At 41.9% G+C, this 23,190-nt stretch overlaps 1 protein-coding gene across 1 annotated transcript in view; it reads left to right on the top strand.

The window, feature by feature from the left end:
- plcl1 (phospholipase C like 1) overlaps positions 1-21,917 on the top strand; it is a 70,172-nt gene extending 48,255 nt beyond the window's left edge. The window contains exons 2-8 of the mRNA XM_017469364.3: positions 4,272-4,895; positions 5,886-7,580; positions 14,275-14,637; positions 15,794-15,997; positions 17,853-17,928; positions 18,601-18,710; positions 19,160-21,917. Coding sequence (XP_017324853.1) covers positions 4,272-4,895; positions 5,886-7,580; positions 14,275-14,637; positions 15,794-15,997; positions 17,853-17,928; positions 18,601-18,710; positions 19,160-19,327 — 3,240 coding nt within the window. The 3' untranslated portion in view covers positions 19,328-21,917. The remainder of the gene's footprint in view (positions 1-4,271; positions 4,896-5,885; positions 7,581-14,274; positions 14,638-15,793; positions 15,998-17,852; positions 17,929-18,600; positions 18,711-19,159) is intronic.
- Positions 21,918-23,190: the final 1,273 nt, after the last annotated feature.

Raw genomic sequence — 23,190 nt, forward strand, 5'->3', positions numbered from 1 at the left:
TGTTCTCTGGAGGCAGTGGTGTTGTTACTTGATATTAAGGCTTTAATTTTATCAGTATGTCTTACCACATAGTTCAAAAGACTGGCCTTAAAGCCCTGATTAGCGTTACAGGTCCTACTCCATTATAAAGCAATTTAAGACCTAGTATGGGATCAGAATAGTAAAAGCTCCATTGTTGACTTTCCAAATTGTTTCCAAGTAACTGAAGACCCAGGTTATTTGGACAGTGGTTCAGTGTCCTGCAGTATATTGTTTTCAATGTATACAAGCAGGCAGTTTAATCAGTTCACATTGCTGTTCACATTTGAACTGTTTATAATAATTTCCCGCACTTGGGTGGTCTGGTGACTACTCTACTGACCTAGCTTCTTAAACTGCATATCTTCGCATCGGGTAAACGTTATTGCTTATATAGAGATGCCTTGTCTGATTAACAAGTGTTCAGTAATCTCCAATACCTTTTCCATCCCTCTTTTGTCCACATGTTTGTGACTAAAAGGTGTGAGAATAACTTTTTTTTTTTTTTTTAAATCTCATGCCCGTCTCCTCCAGAAGGAATTCTGTATAACCCTGCCCGCACGTGCAGAAGGTTTGACCAATCCCTCCCGCTCAAGCAGTTACTATTTCGGTTTGTACCTGCCACCAGTATTTGCTAAAGAGCTTTGTTGGTTTATTTTCCAAATATGAACAAATTAGCACTTTAAACGAAAGAGATCCTGCCCAAGATAAAGCAGTTACTGAAGATGAACGAATGAACATGCTAAACGCACTGTATCCAATACGCTGACATGTTAATCAACGTGGCATTTTGTTGTCGTTGTTGGGTTTCGTATCCGACCACACACTCCCTCCCACATGCGAATAAAAACTGCTCACTTCTGAGGCTTTTTTTTTGGGGTCCTCTGGGATCCCAGTCCCCAAGCACACCTCTATTTCTGACATATCAGGCTGTGTATTAATAAATTCAGCCTCATGAGATCAACACAAGGTCCCATTTTCATTGTTCCATGACTTTTGTAATTAAATTAGTCACACAGTTGGGTTTTTGAGCACCTAAACTCATTGTGTGGTAATCCAAGTTCGCTGCCACCAGAGAATTATAGCTACTTCATCTGACGCGGATTAGCTGTGGGAGCGCCATGCTACGGGTGGTACTAATTCCAGAGGTTGGTCATTAGCTGGATTTAAGCTTCACTCAAGCCTCCATGGAAGAACAGATTATATGCAGCAGCAGGTGTTGGAGTGAGTGGAAATATCTTAGGTGTTGGTGATGTTATAGGCAGTCGGCTAGTGGTAATCGGATTAATGCGTTAGATCAGTTGATGGCCCAAGAGGGGAACGTATTTAGCCATGTATATCCACACAATATAGAGTTCTTTGATCACTAGGGAGTCATGGTTTACTGTCTCACTGGCATTTTTCCGATAATGGCGAATGCCCATTTAGCCCAAAGCTGAGTTGTTTGAACATGGAATAATCGATGCATAATCGCAATATATTGTTTCTGTGCTGTTTCCAATTGCTCGGCTAGCCTCTGTTTCATCTTTCTCTGATCTTTGCTTACTCACAAAGTTCTACTGAAGACAGAGCGCTCAGTAGGCTGCCCATGACCTTTCATGACAATTGATTTATAGTTGATTTATTAATGTGCCAAAAATAGCCATAAAATGGCTCCACTACCTGCATTTTTCCAGTATAGTCTGTTCTATTCTGCCATGATACAGATCTCTAGCTCTTCAATGTTTTATGATAATCCAGAACACTCCTACACTCGTAAAGACCTGGGTCTAAGCAGATATTTAAAATAAATAATTAAATAAAGATGGTTTCTCACAACCAGTGGCCAGGAGGATTACATTTACATCATTTAACAGATGCCCTTATCCAGAGTGACTTACAATTATCTCATTTTTTTTTAAATACAAATGAATAGTTGAGAGTTAAGGGCCTTGCTCAAGGGCCCAGTAGGTTGGCAGTTTGGCATTTGAACTCATGACCTTCTGATCAGAAGTCTTAACATCCTAACCACAGAGCTACCACTTCCCACTTAATACTGCAATGTTTTTCTATTCATTTGTTTTCCCACATGATTTGGGGCTATCATTACTTTCTAACAGCATCATGTACTGTTTGATTCTTTTCCTCAGTCTTTCCCCTTTTACTGACCATTATCTCCTCTTCTATCCGCCTCCCTCCTTGTATTTTTTATGAGTAGTGGGAGAGAACAATGAGACTATATTTAACCCCACTTCATCTCCCATTGCTGTTCCACTGTGCAGGTGGCTTGTTTATATATGTTTCTATATTTATACACCTGGGGTTATGTCATGCTGTTCCTGTAATTTATAGAACCGTTTTTCAATCTACACTTGGCACTATTTAGCTGCTAATTTGGGCATCAAGTGAACTGCTTCTTCTTCTAGTTATCTTTCAGCCCATCATTCTCACCACTTGCAATACACACCATCTTTGCACATTTTCCCAACCGTTACTACCACTTCCTGACTGCTTGTCAATAACTAAAGGTAAACAACCCCAAAATGTTTATAGAGCAAGCATAGGTGCCCTTTTAAACCAGCACGGTGGATTAGCAGCTTTGCTAAAGACATCAGGATTTCTTCAGCATTCATGGAGAATACTGATTTGGTGTCTGTTGTGCACACCTCAAGGTCCCTGGTACCAGCAGTGGTAATGCCTTAAGGCCCAGAGCCCTACATGGTAATTGTTGCTGACCCAGCTCTTTACGGATGAGTTTCTCTATCTTGCTGGTTTCTTTCTTTCAGCTGTTTGGTCTAAGTCTCTATGAGCCTGGATTTTCTGCACTTGGTTCTGGTTCATCTGCTAGGTCCTGATCCAGAGCAACAGGCAGTTTTTAAAGAATGACTTCTGCCAGCCCTGTAATGAGCCAGCCAGACTGAGACAGATGAGAGTCAGAGGATCTGAAGTTACTTCTCCAAAGTCTGCTGTCTCGTTAGTCTTGACCTAGAAGGTTCGATAATGTTAAAAAACGAAAAGAAAAAAAAAAAGTCTCCAGAAAGTTTCTCCTGTCTGCTGAAGGGCAACTTCTGGAAGCTCAGGTTTCGTTCTGCTGATTATATTACTGATCAGGTGACACCAGGGCTACCACCACTGTGTTAACTCAGCCTACTCACACCTTGTACATCTGAATTATACACATAAACAGTACAGGAGAGCTGGCATAATCGTAAAGAAAGAAATAAAATGGGTGCAGGCATGGGTTAGCACATTCGCCTCACACCTCCAGGGTTCTGGGTTCGATTCCCGAGTTTGCATGTTCTCCCCGTGCTGTGGAGATTTCCTCCGCCAGCTTACTCCAGTTTCCTCCCCCAGTCCAAAGACATGCATGGAAGGCTGATTGGCATGTCCAACGTGTATGAATGTGTATGTGATTGTGCCCTGCGATGGCTTGTACCCCGCCTTGTGCCCGACGCTCCCTGGGATAGTCTCCAGGTTCCCCGTGACCCTGTAGGATAAACGGTATAGAAAATGGATGGATGGATGGATGGATGGATAAATAAATGAAGAAATAAGTAACATTATAATAGACCCATAATGAAAATAATAGGGATAACTACTACAAGTATATAATGTGTTTTCAAATATAGAATCTTAGAACAGTTAGACAAAGTGCATAGACGAGCAGTGCAGGGAAAGGTAGTTGATAGCTTCAGGATGTGGAAGGGAGAATGGGCCAATACTGTATGACAGCATGGAGGGAAAATAGAGCAGATTTATCCTAGAGGAAATGAAGAAGCATAACACACAGGACTAGAAAGAGGTTTGAGGTTTGCTGGTGGTTTATTACACAACTAACATACAATCCAAAATCAAGGTTGTAAGGAGGGCAATGGGCAACACGCATCAAGAATGACACACAAACACAATCTGCAAAACATGAGGCAAGGGTCAAAATACATGAAGGGCAAGGGGGGGGTTGAACCAAAGCTAGTGGGGAGGTATAATGTCCTGGGCTGATGTGACAAGGAGCTTGATTTATTTCCAGACTATTCTACAAAGTACATGTAAGTCAGCCGTGTGTGTAGTACATATTACAATATACATACATGTTACCATATATCACTACATATATAATATATATATATATTAATTTAGCATCTAAAATAAGTTACGTTTTAAGCTGGGTACTTTTAAAAGCATGTCTTGCAGTGTCCTTCAGTGTTCCTTCAATCTCTGGTCTCTGATTTCTCCAGAATCATAACAGAACCTGAATCATGCTCTCTCTCCTGTAGGACCCATCAGTCGCCAAAGTTGGAGGTGGGCGTAAGAAAACGGTCTCCTTCAGCAGCATGCCATCAGAAAAGAAAGTGAGCAGCGCAGATGACTGTTTGGCCTTCATGCAGGGTGGCTGTGAGCTAAAAAAAGTGCGCCCCAACTTGCGTATTTATTGCCGTTTCTACACCCTAGACCCTGAACAAGCCTGTCTGCGTTGGGAGCCTTCAAAAAAGGACGCGGAACGCGCCCGACTGGACATTTCCTCTATCAGGGAGGTCCGCACAGGCAAAAGCACTGAAACCTTTCTCCACAATGGCCCTTCAGACCACCTGGCTGAAGAGGCTGCCTTCTCCATCATTCATGGAGATGACTATCAGTCCCTGGACCTGGTGGCACTGTCGCCCGATGTAGCAAACATCTGGGTGACTGGCCTGCGGTATTTAGTGTCCCACCCTGGGGCCTTGGCCGGTGGAGCCGGAGGAGATGGAGGACTAGGAGAGAGAACCGTGGGAAGCAAGTTACGGAGGGACTGGCTGGCAGCAGAGTTTGCCCTGGGGGATGAGGATGGGCACGGGATTGTATCAGAAGACATAGCCGTGGCCACCATCTGCAGGCTGTGCCCTGGAATTAAGGAGGCAAAGGTGAGACGGACATGATTTGTCAAACCTCTCTACAAGTCTGTGACTGTTTGCCATTATCAGTACTGAAAACCATTGCAACATATGAGTACAACTGTTACTATGAACAGAATTTATGAATGATAAATACGTACATTTGTATTTGTTTTTCAAAATGTGAACAATTTCTAAACCATCATTTAAACTTGTGTAAAATGCCAAGGTGTTATTAGAGTTTAGAGCACCAAGAAGCTTTTAAAACCAACCGACTGTTTAGTCAGAGCTAAACGTTGAGAGTTATCTGAATGATTATCAGCTTTTTGAATGGGGCATTTTTTGGAAATGCAGAATCCTTTATATAGAACAAGGGTTCACCTAGAGGGTTAAACAGGATTGCCTATTATGGTGTTTTTAATTAGTATGCTCGTTAGATAAGTGAGAGTCAAATGCTGGGGTTGAAAGCGTTAAAGCAGCAGGGGACTGTTCATAGTCTTAAACAAAACAAATGATATTGGTGCAGATTTCAGGATCAGTGGTTTTACCAAGGCCCATGTCTCTGCATCACTAGTCGGTCTGGCTGCTGCGCTTCACAGTGACTGCGAGAGTGGAATTTAACAGCTGCACAGATGCATGTTTATGTGTGTGTGTGTGTGTGTGTGCGTGTGTGGAGGGAAAGGCTACTGACAGCTGAGGACAGAAGGAGGACAGAAAAGAGCAACAATACCATGCCTCTAAGTCTCTGTGACGAGGGGTGTGAGGCAGCTGCTTCATGTGGCAACAAAAAACAAACAATTAAAGACACTAAAGGGCAAATAGAGAAGGCAGAACAGAGTAGAGTCTGTTTGTACGTGATGTATGGTTTACATGATCCTCCAGACGACAACCAAATCCGTAAGGGTTTAAGACTGTAAAATGTATTGTTTAATGCTGTGTGTTGTAAGCTTCCAGCTGTGTTCGTAAGGTATAGACTATAGAACTGAACAAACTTCTCCCCTCTCTACACTCATGGCTTAGGTGCGTCTGCGCTTTAAGGAGATCCAACGTAGCAAAGAGAAGCTGACATCTCATGTGACAATTGAAGAATTTCAGGAGGCTTACTGTGAGCTGTGCACCCGGCCTGATGTTTACTTCCTTTTGGTGCAGCTATCGAAAGACCGGGAGTGCCTAGACGTACAGGACCTACGTCTTTTCTTGGAGACTGAGCAGGGGTTGCCGCTGGCCACCACTGAAGGCTGCGTAGAGCTCCTGCGGCGCTTTGAACCCTCTGGAGTTTGCCGCGAGAAAGGCCTCCTGGGCCTGGATGGCTTCACTCACTACCTTCAGTCAACTGAGTGCCAGTTGTTTGACCCTGAGCACCAGTATGTATGTCATGACATGACCTTGCCCTTGTGCCACTATTACATCAGCGCCTCCTACCGCTCCTACCTGCTAGATGATCAGGTGCATGGCAAGGCTGATCTGTTAGGGCTGACACGAGCCCTACGATCTGGGTGTCGATGTTTGGAGATTGGGGTAACAGATGGACCTGATGGGGAACCACTTTTGGGTGTTGATCATGAGTCAGACACCAAGCATCATCATCACCATCATCATCATCATCATCATCACCATAGCCTAGTCACACTGCACAGTGCTCTGGACGTGATTAACAAATACGCCTTTCTGACTTCTCAATACCCATTGCTACTATACTTGTGTCAGCGATGTTCCCCTAGTCAGCAGCAGACTCTAGCACTGCACCTAAAGAAGGTGTTTGGAGCAAAACTGTACAGGCCTGAATGTCTGCCCATCACTCCTGGGGGACGCACGACCACATGGCCTTCTCCAGAGCAGCTAAAGGGAAGGGTGCTGCTGATAGGCAAGAAGCTTCCTCCAGAAGAGGACGGCTCTGAGGGAGAAGTATCTGAGGAGGATGAGGAGATCGGTGGTGGAGGTCCACTGGCTGGTCGTCGGATGACCATTCCTGGGGAGGAGGACCTAGGGGTTGTTCTGGTGGTCCCACCTCCCCCTCAGCCAAGGCGACTTCGATTGCGGCGAGAGCTTTCTGATCTGATCGCAGTGGCTCGAACTGGTAGCCGTAACTTCTATGCTCACCGTACCAGCGCCCAGCAGTCTCAACAAACCTCTCCTCCCACCACCCCCTCCACACCCAGCACCCCAGGCCTCCCAGACTCCCCTTATTTGACCCTGTGCTCTTTAGGAGAGGGTGAAGCAGGCCGGTTGGCAAGTGAGAGCCCCGAGGAGCTGGTAAGCTTCACTAAGCGCTTTCTCACTCGAGTTCGACCCAGCTCAGTCCGGCTAGACTCCAGCAACCCCAACCCCCAAGGCTACTGGAAAGGAGGTGTGCAGCTGGTTGCACTCAACCAGCAGACACCAGGTGCCATGCTGGATCTAAGCCGAGGCCGCTTTGCACAGAATGCAGGCTGTGGATATGTGCTGAGGCCAGCTGTCATGCGAGATGAAGTCTCCTACTTCAGTGCCCAGTCACAGGGCTGCATGCCTGGTGTACCACCGCAGACTCTCAGGGTGAAGGTTATCAGTGCTCACAGTCTGCCCAAACCACAGGGCTCAGGGGCCAAGGGTGAAGTCATCGACCCCTATGTGGTACTAGAGCTGCATGGTGTACCGGCAGACTGTGCTGAGCAGAGAACTCGCACCGCAGCCCAGAACCAGGATAACCCGCTGTTTGACGAGACGTTTGAGTTTCAGGTAAGAGAGAGTTTGATTCCACTGATTTGCACAGAACCAGTACTATTTTCCACAAGACATATTTAAAGACCAGCCTGACAAGATGGATTTAACAGTCAAGCTATTTAAATGGCAATTGGGATTAAGAATCAGACAGGCTTGTAATTACTGGAGGACAAACCACAGCAGGAAAGAATTATATCATCACTGCTTCATTTCCATATTGATCGATACGTTCGCTAGGAAAATGTTTAACTCCTTGGCTTTTGTCAGAGATTTAAGTTAAAAGTGTGATCTGTTCTTTGAAATATTGTAGAAGATGGCGTTAAAACCTTTTTTTATGTGAACATGCCTGGAACATGATTTTTGGTAGTTTAATCCGTAAGGCTGCAAAGAATCTATCTCGATATAAACGTATGAAATGTTTTTCAGGGATTTCCTTTAACAAAGCAGTGAATGCTGTCACTGTATCTTTGCGTAACCAGCCATGTTTGAAACGTTTTACCAATAACTTCCACTGGACACCACAAATGTCACAGGCTTTGCTTTTAAAACAATTTTTTTTTTTTTTTTACAAAAAAAGTGCTACTGTAGCATTGCTGAGGTAATGTCATTTCGAAATGTGAGCGTAACAGAAGGATTATTGCTTAGCCTGGACTTCGCATAAACAGTCCAAGAAGACGTGAGTGAGTCCCACAGTAAGGCAGAAGGCCAATGCAAGTCTGAGGTCTGAAACAAGACAGACTCTAAGTGTAGCTCTAAACTAGATATCAGATCTCCATGGAGAGGATGCCTGGAGTCATCTACAAATTGATAAGATCATGCACTTTCACTGTAAATTATTGTGCTGGGAACATACAGAATGGGAACATGCATACATTCACACACATGTACATGCTGACTATAATAATAATCAACAAAAAAAACTCTCGGGGCATCGATGGTTGAAATGAGCAACTATAGTAGTAGTGATTATAAAATGTTTCATAGTTTCCCTTTTAGCGCAAACTCAGCTACAGCAATAAGGAACCCAGGTCATGTGAATCCCGATGATCCTGAGTTGCTCTAAAAGCACAGAGATTGTAAACTAGTCTGAGCATGTGCAGAAATTTGGTGTAAAAATGATGCAATGAGAACAAATTGTTTTGTTCACTGATATTTGTTCATCAAGGAGTGCATGCTTTAGAAGTTACAGTCCTGCAAAAAAATACATAGCAAAAAAATGTTGTACACTAGCACACATGCAGATGAGTAAAACTGACATATTATACAACCGCAATTCTGAAAAAGGTGGGACGGTTGGGAAATGCTAATAAAAACAAAGAGGAGTGAATGTACTTTGAGTTGTATTTAAACAAAAGAACGTATAAAGACGAGGTATTTGATGTTCTATCTAATCAACTGTGTAGTTTTTTTTTTTTTTGAAGATAAACGTTTATTTTGAAATTGATGCATGAAACACATTCCAAGAAAAGTTGGGACAGGGGCAGTTTAGGACTAATAGCGATGTGAGAAGTTGAAATAAGAAGGAGATGTGAAACAGGTGAGGCGATCGTCTAATTATAGTATATAAGGAGCCTCCAAAAAAAGGCCGAGTCCTTCAAGAGCGAGGACGGGTCGAGGCTCGCCGATCTGCCAACAGATGCGTCAGAGAATAATCCGACACTCTGAGAAGAACGTTCCCCAGAGACAAATCGGGAGGATTTTGGGCGTTTCACCTTCTACAGTGCACAATATAATTAAACGATCCAAGGAATCCGGTCAAATCCCGGTGCGTAAAGGGCGAGGCCGAAAACCACTTCTGAATGCGCGTGATCTCCGATCCCTCAGACGTCACTGTCTTAAAAGTGTCTCACGTCATGAGTCTGTAATGGAGATCCTGACATGGGCTTACTTTGGTAACCGTTTGTCACTCGACACCATTCGCCGCTGCATCCACAGATGCAAGTTAAGGCTTTATTGCTATGTCCAGAGACGTATTCTTTATTGTTTTCTTGACTGTTTTTGTTGAATGTTTTTTCTTTAGTGTTTTTTTCTGTGTTTCTCTCTCTGTTTCTTCTTTGGCTCCTCCTACTCAATCTGTCTGGTGGGTAGCTGATTGCCCCAAGCTGTCCCTGCTTACCAGTCAAGAGTGAGCCAGCATAAAAGCAGAGAAGAAACTGCTAGAGTTTGAGAAATTTTCACTCCAAGAGTGTTCTCCAGAGCACTGTCTTTGTCCTGCCCAGCCTGTAGCTACAGCTTACAGTCTCGGTGTTGAACATGATAACCGCTTAACCTTCTTCTCTGTGGTATTGTAGTAATTATTGATTGTTGTAAGTGTCTCCAACATTTAAAAGGTTAATGTTATAATTTACCTTTATTAGTCCTTTCTGTTTTTGTTTTGTTTTATTGCTGCGGCTATTAATACCAAGTTTATTAGTTAATTAATTGTTGTTTATTTGGGAGCTGTAGGGAGGTGGGCGGCATTTTTGTTTAACTCTTGTTTTCCCTGTTTTGGGGCCAGGAATGGAGTTAGGGTAGAATTCCGCTGTTATTTTTCTTTTCTTTGGTTCTTAGTTTAGTTAGAGGTTTAAATTCCCCAGTAAGATTATTTATTTTTGTAATTTTGGCTTTGCCCCGTCCTGAACCCATTGCTTCTCTTTTAACCTTTTTTTTTAATCGCAGTACCTTATGTTTGATCCATGAGCTGTAAATAAAAATCGTTACGGTAATTCGTTTGCTTGTGGTGCTGTGGCAGGGCTCAGACCAACACTCTTTAAACCTTTTAGTATTCTGTTGCGTCCGCCGATTCCCCTAGATTTACATGGGACGTAACACTATGCAAAGCAGAAGCCGTACATCAACACTGTCCAGAAGCTCCGCCCACTTCTCTGGGCTCGGTCTCATCTGAGATGGACAGTAGCACAGTGGAGTCGTGTTTTGTGGTCCGATGAGTCGACATTTCAAATAGTTTTTGGACAAAACAGCCGTCGTGTTCTCCGGGCCAAAGAGGAAAAGGACCGTCCGAGCTGTTATCAGCGTCAGGTCCAAAAGCCAGCGTCTGTCATGGTATGTGGGCGTGTCAGTGCACATGGTATGGGTAACTCACACATCTGTGAGTGCACCATTAATGCAGAAAGATATGTACACATTTGGAGCAACATATGCTTCCATCCAGAGCAGGACAACGCCAAACCCACATTCTGCCCGGATTACAAGCGCATGGTTGCGTAAACAGAGAGTGCGGGTGCGAGCATGGCCTGCTGCAGTCCTGACCTATCTCCCATTGAGAACGTGTGGTGCATTATGAAGCGCAAAATAAGGCGACGAAGGCCCTGTACAGTCGCTCAGCTGAAGAAATGCATAATGGATGAATGGCGGAAAATTCCGCTCGCTAAACTTAACCAACTGGAGTCTTCACTCAGCGTCCAAACGCTTAATAAGTGTTATTAAAAGACAAGCTGATCTTACACAGTGCTGAACAATCGACTGTCCCAACTTTTTTGGAGTGTGTTCCAGTCATCGGATTTGACATGAGTGTATATTTATCAAAAATAAATAAAATTCACAAAGTAAAACATCAAACAATGTGTTTTCAATATAGTACAGGGGGGAACTGAAATTTCAAACGACTCTTTTTGTTCGGTTTTTCACATTTATTTTCCATACCGTCCCAACATTTTCGCAATTGGGCTTGTACGTACACATGCTATGCAAGCCAAAGTTCCTACATATGAGTTCCCACACTGGAAAAATCTGTATGTGAGACTTGCTCTGTACGGCGAGAGCTTACCCCGTGTGCACGTAGCACTCTATTTTTCTCCGATGACTCGTACGCACATTCACGCGCTCTTTGATTAGTATTACCGTTCCAGCCGGCTAATCTCATAAGACCGTGTGGAATGTAATCTTCCAAAATAAAATGTTTGCCAACATATTAAATTATGCATGAAATTGCGTTACGTTTCGTACTGTAATGCTGCGGGGATAATCCAGCCTCAGAAAAATAACGAAACATGAGCTAGGGTCTTTAACGGGAAACCGAGAACGCAGAACTAGAAATCGGGCCTTCACTGGACGTAACACGAAGGATCACTCACGCACAATAAGATTTCCCAACAGGATATGAATAGGAAAAAAATAAATCAAGACCATGTGACTTTGCTCCTCCCAAAGAACGGTGGAAATTAGCATATTGCAGCAGTTGTAGCGAAAGTGGCTAGAAGACTGCTCTGACCGTGTCGATCTTCGTCGGTGAAGCGTTGGACAAATTATGACCTTTTTATTCGTCTGATATTCCAAATATACAGTGTTCCGTTACAAGCTATGATGAGGTTAATGGATTTTATAACATACGTGTAATTAAGGTGATTTTCAGTGTTCTAACGCTATATTAAGGTTAATTACCAATTAGATTTCGATTCAGTAGGAATGCAGGTGCAAATGGACAAAACAGCTCTCTCAGATCTGCAATTATGGAAGCAACAGCTAATGCTACTGCTAACACACTTTCAGGTGCATACACAGTCAGCTTGTAGTTAAGGCGTGCCGATAAGGACAAGTCGTTGCCGGAGCTCTCGCTCGTGTGTTTGAGGATTCAAGCCCGGTGTAATTAAGACTGCGCTGAGGATTAAATGCATTGTATTGCAGCTATGACCTTTTGGTGACTGCTGCTTCACTATTATTAAGAGGAGGTCTGTTCTATAGACACACACACACACACACACACACACACTTCAGAAGCTAAGTGTGGTATGATCGATGACCGTTGCTTCCTCATTTCTTTGCTTTGGCTATTTTTCATTAAGCGCATTCATCACGAGTGACGTATCCCTAACGCTGCCCGTCTCTCTGCATTGGCGTCTCTGTGCTCGGATTATTTCAGTGCGATCACAATAATTTAATATTACACCTTGTTTTTTATTGGCCGTTATCTAACATAAGTATGAAGTCATTACTTTTAAGCGTAACAGTCTTATGTGGAATCGGTGGAGGTGCACTCGGCTGACGTGACTGCAGGAGCAATGTCCTTTTGTTTTGCTTCAGATAAAAGTTTCTACACTTCAGGGTGTATTCAGGAAATGTTTGAGGGACAGGATTATTCTGTAGGATGTGGAAGGAAAGACTGAATTTCTGTTGGTTTAAAATGATAAAGTACAGTTAAAAAACGAGCAATTATGATCTCCGTATCAAGCGAAGTATTTATAATATTATCCACCACGCGCTTTCCTTCTTTCTTTCTTCCTTCCTTTCCTTTTTTCTTTCATTCTTTCTTTCTTTCCTTCTTTCTTTCTTTCTTTTTTTCCTTCCTTCTTTGTTTCTTTCCTTCTTTCTTTCCTTTCTTCCTTCTTTGTTTCTTTCCTTCTTTCTTTCTTTCTCTTTGTTTGTTTGTTTCTTTCTTATTTTCTCTTTCTTTCCTTCTTTCTTTCCTTCTTTCTTCCTTTCCTTCTTTCTTTCCTTCTTTCTTTCTTCCTTTCTTTCCTTCTTTCTTTCCATCTTTCTTTCTATCCTTCCTTCTTTCTTTCCTTCTTTCATTCTTTCCTTCCTTCCTTCTTTCTTTCTTTCTTTCTTTCTTTCTTTCTTTCTTTCTCTGTATGTTTGTTTCTTTCTTTCCTTCTTTCTTTCTCTTTGTTTGTTTGTTTCTTTCTTATTTTCTTTCTTTCCTTCCTTCCTTCTTTCGTTCTTTCTTTCCTTCTTTCTTTCTTTCTTTCTTTCTTCCTTTCCGTCTTTCTTTCTTTCTTTCTTTCTTTCTCTGTTTGTTTGTTTGTTTCTTTCTTTCGTTCTTTCTTTCCTTCTTTCTTTCTCTTTGTTTGTTTGTTTGTTTCTTTCTTATTTTCTTTCTTTCCTTCCTTCCTTCCTTCTTTCATTCTTTCTTTCCTTCCTTCCTTCTTTCTTTCTTTCTTTTTTTCTCTGTTTGTTTGTTTGTTTGTTTGTTTGTTTCTTTCTTTCTTTCCTTCTTTCATTCTTCCTTCCTTCTTTCTTTCTCTTTGTTTGTTTGTTTCTTTCTTATTTTCTTTCTTTCTTTCTTTTTTTGTTTAATGCTTTTTTGTTTGTTTGTTTCTTTCTTTCTTTCTTTCTTTGCAAAAATATGTCAAATGGATGGATGGATTTGTGTTGCAGTAGTTCACTGTGTGTGTATGTACGGTCTGTTCATTTGTACTGATTTATCTTTGGTGTGTACTTTCCTGCTTTTAGAACATGAATATGTACAAACACACACAAGCCTGACTGACTCACCTCTGTGCGTGCGTGCGTGTGCGCGCGCGCGTGTGTGAATGTATTCTGTTTTCCCAACACGACTATTGATGTAAAGGTTTGAGGAGAAGAACCCTGCACTGACGGAGCATTGTTACGACAGTCACATTCAGACGTGAACGGGGTTTACAGCATAGCGGCTCCGGTCGTAAATGATGAGTAAGGCTGCAGTGTAGGCTGATCTTGATGTACATTATTGGAAGAGCAGCTCAGTTTGATAATGTGTTTAACCTTACTGCAACTTACCCTGACCCCGATATGAAAATAATGCACGAAATGTGTGTAAAATTTGGTTTTGGATGAAAATGTCGTTTAAAGCACGCACATCTTTAGCAGTGTTTGTGTGTATGTGAGTGCACTTAGAACTCACCATGGCTGTAATATTCAAATTAGACCTCAGGAAATGTATTTTAACGTGCCGATTTTTCCGCTCTGTTTATTTATTAGTGTGTGTGTGGGCTTTAAAATCCTCACTCCATAGGTGAACATGCCAGAGCTGGCACTGCTGCGGTTTGTTGTTCTGGATGACGACTACATTGGTGATGACTTTATTGGCCAGTACACCATCGCTTTCGAATGCCTACAGCCTGGCTACAGGAACGTGCCTCTGCTGGGCCTGGCGGGAGAGCCTTTACCCCACGCCAGCCTGTTTGTTCACGTGGCTATCACAAACCGTCGCGGTGGAGGTAAGGCTCACAGGCGGGGCCTCTCCGTGAAGCGAGGAGTGCGTCGCGGAAAGGAGTACGTCACTCTCCGAAACACGGCCATCAAAGTGTTAGACGATACCTTTCGCTCTGCCGGCGCTCCTCTCAGAGAGGCCACTGACCTGCGAGAGAACGCACTGGTAAGTACATGTACTACTCTACATGTAAGTTTGCATGGCAGCTCCAAACAGGTCTCAAGCCTTTGGGTCTATTAAAAAAAAACAAAAAACGTGTAGGTCGGTCCACATTCCATGCACGCGTCCATTCATTCCTATGTTGAGCTGACAGGACTTGCCTTCCTGAGTCACTGATGTGATGCAGGATCGGATAGGCGGGTAGGATTATTCCAGATGTATAAATACCTTTCATACAACTGCTTATCACGCACTCACGCACAGTGCCACCGGTGGTCATGGTAAGAATGACATGAGGTACAAGAAGAAGAGATAAGTCACCGATTACACTGATCATCACACTGTTTTTCTGTTATCCGCCGCTTCATTGAGATTACGTTCAAATACGGTGTGTGGTGTCACCCAGTCAGCGTAGAACGGTTGCTTGGGCTACTGTAGGACAAGAAGATAATGAAGAAAAACAATGACAAACAAAAGTAGACTTGCTAAGATAGCCCTTTAAACTCCCAGGACACAGGTGGTCGTCCGTTTTTACATTCTTCACTCTCGTTTCTTGTAGTTGTTAAATAATTCATAAGTAAATAATATATTTTAATATCAATGACTGAATCATAAGCACTGGTTTTATGGATCTAGAGCACCCTGCTCCTCTTCTGAAACTGCCACTATGTCCGAAGACAAAAACAAGGAATGTATGATTATTTAATCACAGCCAGCTATTCAATTCAATTCAGTTCTATTCGTGTGGCGCTTTTTACAACAGTCATTGTCTCGACGCAGCTTTACAGAAACATATAAACACAGGATGGAGATTTTAAGCGTGTGAGTTTATCCCTATTGAGCGAGACGGTGGTGACGGTGGTGAGGAAAAACTCCCTGAGATGATACGAGGAAGAAACCTTGAGAGGAACCGGACTCAGTCCTCATCTGGGTCACGACGGATAGTGTGAGAGTAAAAGAAAGCTCGTTATGGTTCATTATGGTATTTAAGAGAAAGTGTCCAATGACTGATCACCACACTATGTACTGTATATAGAAAGCTATCGGTAAGCAAATTGAAAACATGAACGTGGTGCTATCTTGTTCTGCTTTGGGAGTTTGGATGTGTATTTGTGAATAACCATACCAGTTTTTAAAAAAAATTAATTCTCCTTTTCTGTAGAATGCTACTGCGGCGTTCAAAGAGCAATGTGGGCTCCCCCTAGTGTCCACACTGAAGCAGTGCATGCAGAGTCTGGCCACAAGGCTGCAGGGCCCTGACGGTCCCCCAGGAGCCAGCCTGATCCTGAAAGACGGTTATCCCTGCCTGGAGCCACTCGCAAACCTGAACGACACCACACGCAAGCTGCTTAATGCCTACGACACGGTAATTCACTCGCATACACAATAATTCATCGAGCGAAAAAAATATCCTCAAAGGACTCGAACGCTCTATAATCGACACAGCAGAGACGGGAGGGTTATGCCTGGCTTTACTGATTACATCGGAGCTGTTTCCTAAGACACGAACGCAAAAATTTTAAGGCGAAGCAGATCTCGGAAGCCTGGGCCGCTCTTTAGTCTGACCCATGTTTAGAGACAGAATACACACATGCAATCCCACTATCTGTATCTGCATCTGTGTCTGTTTAGTGTTCCAGATATTCAAATATTCATATCTGTGTCTGTATTCAGATTTAAACCCCAGCTGGTTTTTTCAATCCCGCTCGAGCGGTTGTTATTTTAGTTCATAACTGAATGCAGCATTTTCTAAAGAATTTATAAACAAACCATAAACAATCAGACTAATATACACCTGTTACTCGGGCAGTTATTAAGGATGAACGAATGAATGCTGTAAAAGCATGGACGTGAGATGCTCTTCCTTTCTCTTTTGAGCTTTATATCCGACTGCCCGCCTGCACGAAAGTGAAAAATGTGACTTTTTAACTGTGTCCCACTTCTAATCTCAACCAGATGCCCTGCGGATCGTTCTGGCCAGCTTTCCGAAACGATGTGTGCCTCACTGTTTGTCTCTCTGTTGGTTTCTGTGTAGAACATATGATCCGTTCATTCGGAATCACGTACGCATGTTCAGTTACAGCCCTGATATGTGCGCGAGCGTGCCTTCGGATAGATACCGCTTATAGACAAAAGGAAGCAAAAGTTGTGACTTTTGAGTTTTATATTTACATAAACACCCAGGGGGAATGTTGAGTGCTTCCTGGAGAATACATATCTGTCAGCTGTGTGAGTCTGGATTTAAAAACACTGTGGTATCAAAACATCAAAATAAGACACCGCTGTCATTTGAGAGACAGCCAGTCTTTGCCCTGAATCACCTGTTGTTTAGATTTAGATTACTATAGACTACTATATATATATATATATATATATATATATATATATATATATATATATATATATATACATGTATATATAATTACTCGCAAGGAATCGTAAATTGCTAATAATAATAATAATAATAATAATAATAATAGTGGATGTGATTTTACTCATCGATGGGATAAAGATCTGTATAATTCCGCATATTATTTAACATTGTACTCAATGTGTTAATATAATACTGTAATGCGTACTGTAACGGAAACTTGTAGAGTGTTACCAAATATGTGGAGCCCTGATCACGGGTGTTTCCTGTTAGTGAGCTGGTAAGGGCCGCGTTGTTTGTCAAAACAAACCTAACAGTACCGGGTCTGTGAGATATTTAGGGTAACGTTAATGCTCGGCTCCACATGGGCAACCACCTGAAGTTATCTGGCTGATGAGCCCAGTGCTTTATTTCTCTCTCTCTATATATATCTCTGTGTGTAGACACTTTCAGACAACAGCTCAGCATAACACTACATCTTAAACCTGTTTCGACAGAGTGCTTTCTTTTTTTTATTTATATATAACGTCTTTTTTTTCTTCTACCAAATTTGCTGAATCACTCACCGTGGAGCACTGTGAGTGCGTAGAGATGGTCATTTGTGTTCCTAGCTTGCACCCATCTCTTGTTCTCGTCCGGCGAGCGAGACTGTTGACTCAGGTTCATGTGGTGCATCTGAAACAGGCAGGGGTTTTGGCCTGGCTGTCTAGCCGGGCCGCATGTTATAAATATCTACACTGTGGGAGAGGGCAGACGGGGTCTCTGCTTAGTCTGAGACAAGTCTACATTGTGTGTCAGTGAGTATATGTCCTCCGCAAAAGTCATGTTGCCTGTATGTGTGTCCTCACAGATGATCTCGGCTAATAAACAGCTGATAGAGAACGCGGACGCTGTGCAGGAGAGGATTGCTCAGGTGCAGAAGGAAGGTGAGTTTGTCGATGGAGGGTTAATCTGCTCTACTGATTGTGGTTACGTCAGACCGTGCATGATGAAGATACAGCCACGATACAGTACATCTAGTAGTTATTGTAGTAGAATTATAAGTACAACACTATATAATATAAACCAAAATCTTTGCTTATGAGCGCACTTTTGTTGTACCGTGAGATCTTCTGTCACGGGAAAGGCTTATACTGGATAAGCAGATATATATGTATATATATACTGGGATATCATTAATCTCATTCTCTCCAACCACCATTCTTTAAACACACACATGCACCTATTGCATGACATTTCTAATTAAGCCAGACGTCATTTTATTTTTATTCTTGTGTGCAAGTGAATTGATGAAGCTGACAGATAGAGGGAGGTGCAATGCTGGTGCTCATGTCCTTATGAGGATGAAACGCTGTAATGGAACAGGATGAGTGCCACACTGCTGGTCTGGTCTGGTCTGGTATGAGAGAAAATGATAGAGGCATGCGGGCAGCTTAGAGAAGATACTAAAAACTAGAGGGGATTTCGTCAAGAGGAATATGCTTTCCCAGCAGACATGTGACACAGGCCACTCGGTTCCTGCACCATAAATGATGTCTTTCCTGCTTGAATATGAAAATAATCTGCAGGCATTACTGTATATTATACTCCTCTCTAAGGCATGGTGTTTCATGAGAATGTGGTCAAGCTGGGAGAAAAGGAGAACCTGAAGGAGCGGAAGCTGAGCAAAGCTGTAGAGAGCTTCACCTGGAACATCACTGTACTCAAGGTGTCTTGCTCCTCGTTTTGTTGAATTATTCCTACATTCACTCATTCTCCTAATCTTCTCAGATAAAATTCCACACTGGCTTTTTTTTTCCCTTTTAATTTATTTATTCATTTTCATATGATTCATTTTCATGTGATTCATTTACATGTGATTCATTTACATGTGATTCATTTTCATGTGATTCATTTACATGTGATTCATTTTCAAGTGATTCATTTACATGTGATTCATTTACATGTGATTCATTTACATGTGATTCATTCTCATGTGATTTATTTACATGTGATTTATTCACCACCGGGGCTTTTAACACTTTGTTATTATTATTCTTTGAAGAGCTTTTTCTTTCTTTCTTTCTTTCTTTCTTTTTTTTACCATTATCTTTCAGCGTTCAGTAGTCACTCACAAAACTAATGATACCTCCTCCTCCCTCCCCCTCCCTATCTCAGGGTCAGTGCGATCTGCTGCGCAGCGCTAAAATGGATGCCCTGGATGCTCTGCGGCAACTGGTGCTGGCCTGTGAAGCCTCTGGACTGACCTTGACCTCTGAACTCCAGTACACACCGCACAGCATAACCTCCAGAAGGGGCAGCAGCCATGGCAACGGTCGCATCTGAGTCCTCCCGGCCTGGGAATGTGTTGGTGTATCTTCAGAGAGTGTGGATAGCTAAACGGTGCAATTAATATGAGACGAGAGCCTCTTGTGTGGGACGAGAGCTTCTCTTGAAGAGTGTAGCTTCTCATGTGACGTGATTCGGACAGTAACCGTGTGAATATATATATACGTTAAGTCCTGTGTGCTAGAACCAAGGGACAATAAAAGGAAAGTCCTCAAAAACATGTAAGGACAGACTCTTGTTTGTGATGAGCAGAAATGTTTGAGTCTAAACTTTTTGTTTTCTGAGAACTAAATTGGGTAGCATACCTGCGATTCTATTGAGTGGAGCGTATAAATCGATGAGATAAATCTTCTAAAAGCTCCTGGGTTTGCAGGGAACATTAACCTTTGACCTGTTTATATTAGTCATAAGTCAAGTAATCACTTCCTTGATTACGTGAGTGCTGTCACTTCAGTGCTGTACTGATGTAAGTGGTATTACTGGAGGTTAGCGTAGGCGCGTACATCCCGTCTCATCCAGCATAAAGAGGGGATCATCTCCTGTACTTCCAATTTGTATACTCCTCCGGCCCATTATGAATACAATATATAAAATCTTTTGTGGGTTTGTGGATACATAATTTACATCTGCACCTACTTAAAGGGAAGGGAAGCGAAGGGATTCCCTCCGTCTCATTAATTGAGCTCTCTGATCAAACCCGTTTAAAGCGTGATTAATGGTACTCGCACCATAATATGAGTATTATATCTACAACCTAGCCAACCTCCACGATACCAACTGAGGATAGAGAAGGAAAAGGACTGCCCTTTCATGCTGAACGTTGGAAAGATGTGCTCACCAAGTAAAAAGTAAGCACCAAATAACCAGCTAAAACCTGAAATGGCTGAAGAACACTGGAGCATTAACCAACCTCGTGGCTAATATTATGGCTAACATTGTTTAACACTTACTAACAGTGTGGCGCTACAGAGAAGAGAAGCCTTCCGAAGCTTCGTTTTATTTCTCGACTGCTTTAAAAGCAGCACTGAACGTCGACCCGTGTTTTCGTGTTACGATTTACTTTAACATAGTAATATAGAAATGCCAATATGTGACTTTTGACTATGTATGCCTATGTATGCAGTAGATGATGTGTGTGAATAGTCAGTATTTGTGTGAATACACCAATATCTGTAGCGACGTACGTGAATCTGTATGCGTGCTGATTATTAAGGAAAAAATGTCATGAATGTGAAGAACTTTTGCTGAAGGAATGTTGCGTTCAAAAGGATGGGTGAGAACTCTCATTTCCTTGTTTCCTGTTTAATCTGAACGAGAAGCCCCGTTGGATTTATCATCCAGAGAACTAACAGGCATGGTCATTTTTTCTTAGCATGAATGTGTGTATTTCTAATCATTCCATTTTTGGTGTACCTTTTATCCCTTCTTCTTAAATATCGACAGCGGTACACATTATGTAAGCTTTGTTTTCTCTGTCCGGTTTACCCCTGTTTGTCTGTGAACTAGAGATTTTAATTACAGTGGTGTTCTGGTGAGGAATGTCCACCGGTGAACTTGTGTGGCCCTGCTTGAGCATACGTGTGTGCATCATGTTCAGCAAATGTACTCGGCGCTTCTTAATTAACCGTTAGCGAGTGTTGGTGAGATTGTCACCAAACCCAATAACTCAAAGTTACACATCCAGTCCCTAGAGCAGAAGTACTGAGGCATTCTTTAATGACCTGTATGCGTGACACACCAATGGACTGAGAACGTATCCTGCACAGGATCCACTTACCTGTAGCTGGGCTCCTGGCTGAATAATGAATGCTAGTTTTTGGTTTCAGGTGTTGTTGTTTTTTTTTTTGCCTTGACACGGTGTAGGGTCGCAGTGGGTTAGTTCCACAGAGCAACGTTCACGTCTATGAGATTAGAGACGTGCTACGTGTTATTGCAAAGAATGAATGAATGAATGCACAAATAAATTATATTAAAAACAGATAGATTGCAACCCTGAAGAAGGAGTAAGCGGTAGAAGATGGATGGATGGACAGATAGATTGTATTGCTGTGTGGAATGAAACAATACCAACCAACGAAGGACTTGAATGTAGTATGCTAGTCAACAGATGATATCAGCGCACCTATAGGCTTTATCTCTAGCTTGTGGTCTATTTACATGTAGATGAAAATGTACTGTATCAGTCTGGACTAGCCAGATAAGCCTTGCGGTATTAAGTAGCCTGAAGGTGTACACTTCAGACGGTGTTTTGGTATTGCATTGTTTATTTACCTGCGTGACCTCTCTGAACCTGCAACAGTAGTCCAGTTTGTCTTAAAAGGCTTTCCTGTGTGACTGCTGTCCTCTGCACTTGACTAGCTTCTGTTGTGTCTGCCTTTCCTCTGACCTTTAAAAACACGTTCCTTCCCCAGTCGTCATTGTATAAACAAAGAGTATTTATTAAAGGTGATAAGTGTGTTTTAAAGAAAATTAACTTTAAAGCGACTTTGCTTTTATTTTGAAAAGCCATTTTGTATTCTTAAAGATTAACATGTGATAATATAATACAGATGTGGCACAGACTAAATAAACCTTTTACTGACTATAACCGTCTCTGTTATTTTTGTACGTTTTCATTGACTTGTCTTAATGCAACATGAGTCTATGTTTGTCCTTCTCTTGAGTTATCCCTTATTATAATGAGCTGCCATTTTACCCACTAGATGGCAATGTTTAGTAGATAAACATCAGATTGAGTCCGATCTGAAACCAGCAAGACAGTTAAATGCACCAATGTGATACATTTGGGCTAGAACAAACAAACTACTACTTCATTATTCTGTTCTGTTGTCCTGGAAAAATAAACGATATTGACAGTATATTACCGATTCTGATAGGAATTGCTCTAAATTGTATAGGAACAAGGACATGAAATTAATCAAGTTAAGTCAAGTGGGTTTTTATTGTCATTCCTCTGTATAGCTTGTATACACTGGAACGAAATGAGGTTTCTACAGGACCATGCTGCAACACGGAACAGTACACAAGACTACATAAAGTGCAAATACACAACACTGTGAGACGAGTGCAAGAGAATAAATATACAGAACAAAACAATAAATACACAGGACAATAAATACACAGGACAAAACAATACACAGGACAATAAATATACAGGACAATAAATACACAGGACAATAAATACACAGGACAAAACAATAAATACACAGGACAATAAATACACAGGACAAAACAATACACAGGACAATAAATATACAGGACAATAAATACACAGGACAATAAATACACAGGACAAAACAACAAACACACAGGACAAAACAACAAACACACAGGACAAAACAACAAACACACAGGACAATAAATACACAGGACAATACAACAAACACACAGGACAATAAATACACAGGACAATACAATAAACACACAGGACAAAACAACAAACACACAGGACAATAAACACACAGGACAAAACAATAAACACAGGACAAAACAATACACAGGACAATAAATATACAGGACAATAAATACACAGGACAAAACAATAAATACACAGGACAATACAATAAATACACAGGACAATAAATATACAGGACAATAAATACACAGGACAAAACAATAAATACACAGGACAATACAATAAATACACAGGACAATAAATACACAGGACAATAAATATACAGAACAATAAATACACAGGACAATAAATACACAGAACAATAAATACACGGGACAAAACAATAAATACACAGGACATGGGCTATAAATTGAGACGAGTCTATAATTATGAATTAGACAGGTTAGATTAGAGTCTAATTAACGAACCCGAACACATACGCGGACATTTTGAACTCGGAAATTTT

The sequence above is a fragment of the Ictalurus punctatus genome, chromosome 6 (assembly GCF_001660625.3).
Source record: "Ictalurus punctatus breed USDA103 chromosome 6, Coco_2.0, whole genome shotgun sequence".
NCBI lineage: Eukaryota > Metazoa > Chordata > Actinopteri > Siluriformes > Ictaluridae > Ictalurus > Ictalurus punctatus.